Source organism: Rhinopithecus bieti, unplaced genomic scaffold (genome assembly GCF_001698545.2).
Source record: "Rhinopithecus bieti isolate Rb0 unplaced genomic scaffold, ASM169854v2 scaffold_28822, whole genome shotgun sequence".
Taxonomy (NCBI): domain Eukaryota; kingdom Metazoa; phylum Chordata; class Mammalia; order Primates; family Cercopithecidae; genus Rhinopithecus; species Rhinopithecus bieti.
In genome coordinates, this window is record NW_016812536.1 from 207,982 (window position 1) to 215,049 (window position 7,068).

At 47.9% G+C, this 7,068-nt stretch overlaps 1 protein-coding gene across 8 annotated transcripts in view; it reads right to left on the minus strand.

The window, feature by feature from the left end:
* Window positions 1-275: 275 nt before the first annotated feature.
* RABL2B (RAB, member of RAS oncogene family like 2B) overlaps window positions 276-7,068 on the minus strand; it is a 15,384-nt gene continuing 8,591 nt past the window's right edge. For 4 of the 8 annotated variants that reach the window (XM_017896436.1, XM_017896439.1, XM_017896434.1 and 1 more), the window contains 4 exons: window positions 2,697-2,808; window positions 2,253-2,350; window positions 1,839-1,922; window positions 280-1,672 (listed from right to left, as the gene is read on the minus strand). In XM_017896436.1, coding sequence (XP_017751925.1) covers window positions 1,574-1,672; window positions 1,839-1,922; window positions 2,253-2,350; window positions 2,697-2,808 — 393 coding nt within the window. In that variant the 3' untranslated portion in view covers window positions 280-1,573. Of the gene's footprint in view, window positions 1,673-1,838; window positions 1,923-2,252; window positions 2,351-2,696; window positions 2,809-7,068 lie in introns of all 8 variants that reach the window. The other 4 variants (XM_017896441.1, XM_017896440.1, XM_017896442.1 and 1 more) reach the window with 3 other exon arrangements.

Consider the following 7,068-nt stretch of genomic DNA (forward strand, 5'->3'; position numbering starts at 1 on the left):
GGTCAAGTCAAACATCTTACGTGGAACATCTAAGTATTGCTGATTTCAAGGGGAAATGTGCTTGTTCTTGAGCTCCCAAATTAACAGGTAATTCGATTCTTTTGAAAACACTAAATTCCACTGAAATGGCCTCCATGATAGTGAATTGAGAGTAACCATGGGCTACCCTGCAACAGGTCAAGGCAGCCATCCCTCATTGATAAGGGTGATGATTTGCAGATTCTTTTGTCTTTTTGCTCACTACACACTTCGGAGCCACAAAGCACATACATTACTCAATGTTTATGTAATTCAGCCTTTACTGTAAACAAGGAAACAATAAAAACAAAACCCTGTTCATAAACACAATGCAAAGAACGCCCGAGATTATCATAACAACATGCTAGCAAGCCACAAGTACCAGAGAGGGGTGAACAGGCGTATCTGCGAGCTCTCCTCTTGCAGTCCTCAGCCTCCCACAGGAGGCACCAGGTAAAAACTATTCCTCAAAAAAAAAAAAAAGGACAGCCTCTTTATGCTGAAATAGGAACTTTAAAGGAAGCGCTTCTTATAGTCCAAATGGATGTACCTTGTGGTGTGGCTGTAAGGACTCTGGATTTCACCAACAAAGCTTGTGTATTCCTAACCATAGCTAAGCCTGTCACCTGCTTTTACTTAACTCTAATGTTCCTGTGATCTCAGCTTTACCTAGAAGAGCTCCTGAAACAGTGTGGGTACACACAGAAATCTGGAATGAATAGCTATCTGCTCAAAAATATTTGTTTAAAAACAGACGACTGGGGCTGGGCGCAGTGGCTCATGCCTGTAATCCCAGCACTTTGGGAGGCCGAGGTGGCTAGATCACGCCAGGAGATCAAGACCATCCTGGGCAACATGGTGAAATCCCGACTCTACTAAAAATACAAAAATGAGCTGGGTGTGGTGATGCCAGCTACTCGGGAGGCTGAGGCAGAAGAATCGTTTGAACCAGGGAGTCAGAGGTTGCAGTGAGCTGAGATTGCGCCACAAAACTCCAGCCTGGCAACTCTGAGCGAGACTCTGTCTCCAAACGAACAAACCAACCAACCAACCAGATGATTGGGAGAATGAAGAGGAAAAATGATGGGAGACCACATAGGGAAAGAATGGGGTCTCACAGATTCAGCTGTGGGTGGGGGTTAATCATTACCTTGGCAGAAGCACAAGGAATTGTCCCTGAGGTGAGCTTTGGAAAGGAAAAAAACACAAACAAAAAAACAACGCCTAAATTTCCTTTATTAAAGTGGCACATAATCATGTTTTCTGAGTCTCTTCACTGCTCGCCTTGGGGGAGGGGGTGGGGAAGGTGTTAATGATACTGATCCCTAATTCTGCTTCAAGGAGATCTGGTGAGGACTTCTTCCACCAGTCCAGAGTTTGCTGGTGCTGACCTCATCTCTGCATTAAGGGCCTTGAATGTGGGAGGCTAATCGGATGGATGGGTTGCAGGAGGTAGAAGAGGGGATGGCCTAGAGAGTTTCTCCATTCAGAGCTGGAGAGCTGTTGAAGGGAAGGGTATTTTAAAAAGGCTCCACCCACCCCTAGCCCCAGGCCCTCAGCTGTGGGGAGAGGCCACCGCCTCTGATGGGGTCTGGATGCTGCTGTTCTGCTCCTGGTCCGGCACATTCTCCTCTTCCTGTTCCAACTTGAAGTTCTGTGAACAAGGTTGCAGGTGAGGCCTGGCCCTACATTTGCTCAGCCGCAGGTCTGAGACATTTAGTGGGGCAAAGTTAGGCGAGAGCCACTCTACTGCGTTGTAGTCCCTATCCCTGAAGAGACGCTGTTTCTTCCATCCCACCCGAAATGTGGGCCTGACCTACCTCAAGCTCCTGAAAAATCTCATCCATGAAGTCCTGGGAGTTCTGTTTGTAAGACACAGCTAATCGAATTGCATCATTGAAGAGCTGCGGGTGAGGTAGAGATGGTGGATGGGAGTGCCTTGGACTCTGCCCAGTCCACCCCACTGGCCCCACTGTGAGACTACACAATACTCCATTCCTAAAATCAGCAACCTTACCCCTCCATTTGCCTCTCCCCATCACCCTGACCTATGTATGGTCAATGGACTTCTGCCTCATCAAGTCCAGGCTCATCAGCTTCTCCCCTCCCTGCCACCCATGCCCATGCACTGTTCCCATTCTCTCCATCACACCTGCAGTAAGCCCTTCTCTTCACAGCTTCCCTTTACCACCTAGCACCCTGACCTTGCTAGTTACCTCTGCAGTCGACCATACCTTCACAACATTGGTACCATCAGCAGCTGAGACGAAATACAGGGGCAGGGAGAACTTCTTGGCAAAATTGAAGCTTTTTTGGGTTGCGTTTATGTCTGCTGTAGAGAGAAGGTAGGACATTGGTCTGTCTGTCAAGGGAAGGGAAGAGGGTTTGGAGGGTGGGCCACTGGAGGCCTTCATTCCAGAAAGTGGGATAGGCAGGGATGACTAGGAAACATGTCCTAGAAAGAGTTCAGTTACTAGGGATCTGTGTCTTGGGAAGAGGGCAGGCTGGCTTAGCTGGCTTCTTTATAAGGTGGGAAGAATGCAAGTAACCAAGGGTCATATCTTATCGTGGGAGGGAGGACCCGTCACTGAAGGCTGCCTGCCCAGGAATGGGGGAGGAAGCGTGTGGTGGTGGGTCCCCAGTGAATTGCTAACACCCAGGGGCAGGGATGGCCCCACCATCAATTTTATTGGCCACCACGATGCATGGGATCTCTGGCCTGAACTCCCGAAGCTCCATGTACCAGGTGCTCAGGTTCTTATAGGTGACTTTCCTCTGTACATCAAACACCTGCAAAGGGCAGAGGAAGAAAGATAGCTCAGGTGTCAATGTTTCTGCACCGCATCTCCAGGTGACTCACACACCTAAGCAGGTGAGCCTGAGCACATGGCGTTGTCTGTGGGAATGCTCTGAATTGCAGCCTCTCTGACCACAGAGGCTGTCCTTTCTCAGGGAAGCCCCCTGGGGTCTCCAGATGCAAAAATATTTTAAAAAATCTTATTATTGGCTCGGTGTGGTGGCTCACATCTGTAAACCCAGCGCTTTGGGAGGTTGAGGCGGGCTGATCACCTGAGGTCAGGAGTTCGAGACCAGCCTGGCCAACATGGTGAAACTCTGTCTCTGCTAAAAATGCAAAAAGGTAGCTGGGCACGGTGGTGCATGCCTATAATCTCAGCTACTTGGGAGGCTGAGGCAGGAGAATTGCTTGAACTACGGAGACAGAGGTTGCAGTAAGCCCAGACCATGCCATTGCACTCCGGCCCAGGCAACAAGAGCAAAACTCCGTCTGAAAATAAATAAATAAATAAATAAATAAATAAATAAATAACGTATTCCTTTTTTGTTATCTTGTCATCTAATCTTATTCACCTATTTTAACAATCATAAATTGAATCAATTTGCTAATTGATACAATCTGTTAGAAATTGTAAACTTCCGTGTTTTTTAGTCTACTCTTATATTTATTGCTTAAACTGTTTTAAAGTTCCTCTGTATTAACTGTAAATGTTTCTAGAGTTTTACTTTAGTTACTATTGATTTACTTTTATTTTTTACTTTTTAGAGACAGGGTTTCCCTCTGTCACCCAGGCTAGACTGTAGTGGCTCAATCACAGCTCACTGCAACCTCAAAACTCCTGGGCTCAAGGGATCCTCCTACTTCAGCCTCCCAAGTAGCATGCACCCATTAATTCTTAAATTATTTTTTTTTCTAGAGGCAGGCTCTCCCTATGTTGCCCAGGCTCATCTCAAACTTTTGGCCTCAAGGGATCCTCCCACCTGGGTCTCTAAAGGTGCTGGGGTTACAGGTGTTAGCCACCACAACAGGCCTTGATTTCTTTTTTCTTTTAGACGGAGTCTCACTCTGTTATCCAGGCTGGAGTGTGGTGGCATAATCTCAGCTCACTGCAACCTTTGACTTCTGTGCTCAAGTGATTCTCTTGTCTCAGCCTCCTCAGTAGCTGGGACTACAGGTGTGCGCCACCATGTCTGGCTAATTTTTATGTTTTCAGTAGAGACAGGGTTTCGCCATGTTGGGCAGGCTGGTCTTGAATTCTTGACCTCAAGTGATCTGCCTGCCTAGGCCTCCCAAAGTACTGGGATTACCGGCATGAGCTACTGCACCTGGCTGATTTACTTTTAATTTTAAGCTTTTGTTTACTTCTTTGTTCTTTCTGCTTTTTGTTTTTGTTTTTTGACAGGGTCTTACTCTGTCCCCCAGGCTGGAGTGCAGTGGCACAATCTTGGCTTACTGCCCCCTGGACTCCCTGGGCTCGGGTGAGCCTCTACCTCAGCCTCCTGAGTAGCTGGAACTACAGGCACATGCCACCATGCCTGGCTAATTTTGTATATTTTTTGTAGAGATGAGGTCTCATTATATTAACCAGGCTGGTCTTCAACTCCTGGGCTCAAGTGACCCTCCTGCTTCGGCCTCCCAACTGTCTGGGATCACAGGCAGAAGCCACTGTGACTGCCCTCTAAACCTTTTACAGTTTTTATGTTTTATTATTTGTAGTTCATAATTGTATTACGTTTTCATAACTTATTGGTTTTACCTATTTTTATTTATTTATTTATTTATTTATTTATTTATTTATTTATTTTGAGATGGAGTCTTGCTGTTGCCCAGGCTGGAGTGCAGTGGTGCTGTCTTGGCTCACTGCAACCTCCACCTCCTGGGTTCAAGCGATTCTCCCGTCTCAGCCTCCTGAGTAGCTGGATTACAGGTGCGCACCACCACGCCTGGCTAATTTTTGTATTTTTAGAGACAGGGTTTCACCATGTTGGTCAGGCTGGTCTCGAACGCCTGACTTCAGGTGATCTGCCCGCCTCAGCCTCCCAAAGTGCTGGGATTAAAGGCATGAGTCACCGTGCCCAGCCTGTTTTTACCTATTTTAAAATATCAGCAAGAAGGATGAGCACTGTAAACCAGCTCTAAGGGCAGAACTCTGAAAGACAACTGAGCTGCTGCTACAGTGAGCCTTCGTGCCCTTCACAGGAGCTCCTCCCAAGTGTTGAGCCCGAACTGCCATAGTACAACAGTCAGTGGATTAAAGTTACAGACAACCACCACCCTGTAACTGCTGGCACAGCTGACCTCACTTCTAAATCACCCAGCTATTTGTGCAAGGAACATGGTTCAAGCTCAGGGCTAGGGGCTCGCCCTGTGTGGTGGTGGGAGGGTCAGCAGCTGTCACACCTCAAGAGGCGGCAGGAAGTCCATGTGGATTCTCTTTCACAGGCCAATATCAATGAATCACCAGGTTGTCTTGAATTCCCGAGGAAGACTCCTTATAAAGGATGTCTGTAACGAAACTTCCGGAATCTGCCTCACACCAGGCTCAGATGCCTTTTGTCCAGGTCTGGTTTCCTGAGCACCCTTTCCTTGTTTGGAGAGCAGAGGAGGAGCTGGCTAGAATGAGCAGCATCCCCATCTCAAGGTTTCAAGGTGGAGGGTCGAGCCTTCCTCCGTCTCTGACCCTCAGCTCCCCGTGTGGTCAGAAGGTGAGTGCTTTCTACCCGCCAGGGCCTGTGCAGCAGACTGGGGCTGGTGGCAGGCACCTGCAGACACAGGCATGGTGGCAGGAGAGACACCCCAGGCCTTCAGAAGAGGGTCTGAGGGGAGCCCATGGAGATGCATCAGATGCAGGAAGCAGTCACTCCAAGAGAAAAAGAGAGGTGAGCTCAAAATACCAAATGCCAGAGTAGGCCCGAAACCAAACCGGCTAGGACCAAGCTCCTCTGCTCTTGAGGGTCAGACTGCTGCACTACACTAGCCCCATTTGCCTTACCCCATTATCCTCTTGTTTAGTACCTTAACAGTGATCAGAGTTAAAGCTTTTGGAATTTTTCAAGGGATTTTGTTCTTAAGGGGCAGTGGGGGGAATCAGCTGATGAGCTCCTTCCTTTACCATCTGCAAAGGGTCAGAAGGGAAGAATCCTCACTGTCTTCACCCCTGGTATCTGTACTGTGCCCACCAGTCAGTAAGTTCCTGGGGGCAGCATTGTGTCTTTCTGCCTTGGCACTCCTGGCATCCTGCACATGTGCATCACAGACAGAATCCACGCTGTGGAAGTGATTGGTGGTGCACACAGGGAAGAACAATTCTAATGACAAACATCAGAAGAGGCTGCATGGAGGTGATGGCATTTAAGCAGGGCCTGAAAAATGAGCAGAGTTTCAAGTAAAGGGGTGTGAGCTGGGGAGAGGCTGAGGGAAGAGCATGAAGGAAGGTGTGCAGAGGAGCAGGTGACAATGAGCGGAACAGAGCAGCTCCTTCTGGATTCCCTCTGCTATTGCTTCTTACAGATGAGATGACACCTGCTCAGCCATGCATCCCTCTCAGTGCCAAGGTAAGGCTGTGCATACTTATAGACAATCACTAAGTGGGAGGTAGGGCTAGAAAGGTGGGTGTCTAAATGCTATGGAGTGCCATGGCAGACTTTATTAATACATGCCAACAATGGTGGCAACCTGTCCATCCCATGTGTTCTTGTAATCATGTGACTCTGATTCCCCACTGAGAGATGCCCTCTGTTTCTTGCCTCTGTGACTATGGCCAGAGAGATGCCATGTAACTTCCAGGGCTAGGCCATAAAGGGAAATACAAGTCCCACCAGGTTCTCTTTGGATGCTTGATCTTGGGATCTTGGCTGACACTCTGTGAGCAAGCCCAAATCGGCCCAACGGACAAACTGCGAAGAAACACGGGAGCAGAACCTGCTGGTGGTCCAGCCAAGTACCAGTGTGTGCGTGGGGAGATGCCCCAGGCAGTTCCAGCCTGGAACCCAGCCTTGGAGTTTTCTTAGCTGACACTTCAGACATTATGGATTCCCGATCCATCAGAAAATGGTGGTTTTGTGCCACCAAGTTTTGGGGTTTTGTGTTAAAGCAAGACCTTGAATGCTATTCCAAGAAATTTTAGTGACTAAGGTTTTCACTTGGTGACAATTGCTAGGTTCATAATTCAGAAGACTAGTCTATTACTTCCTGCAGTGTAGATGGATGATGTTCATGAAAACTTGGGTTTTTTTTTTTTTTTTTTTTTTTTT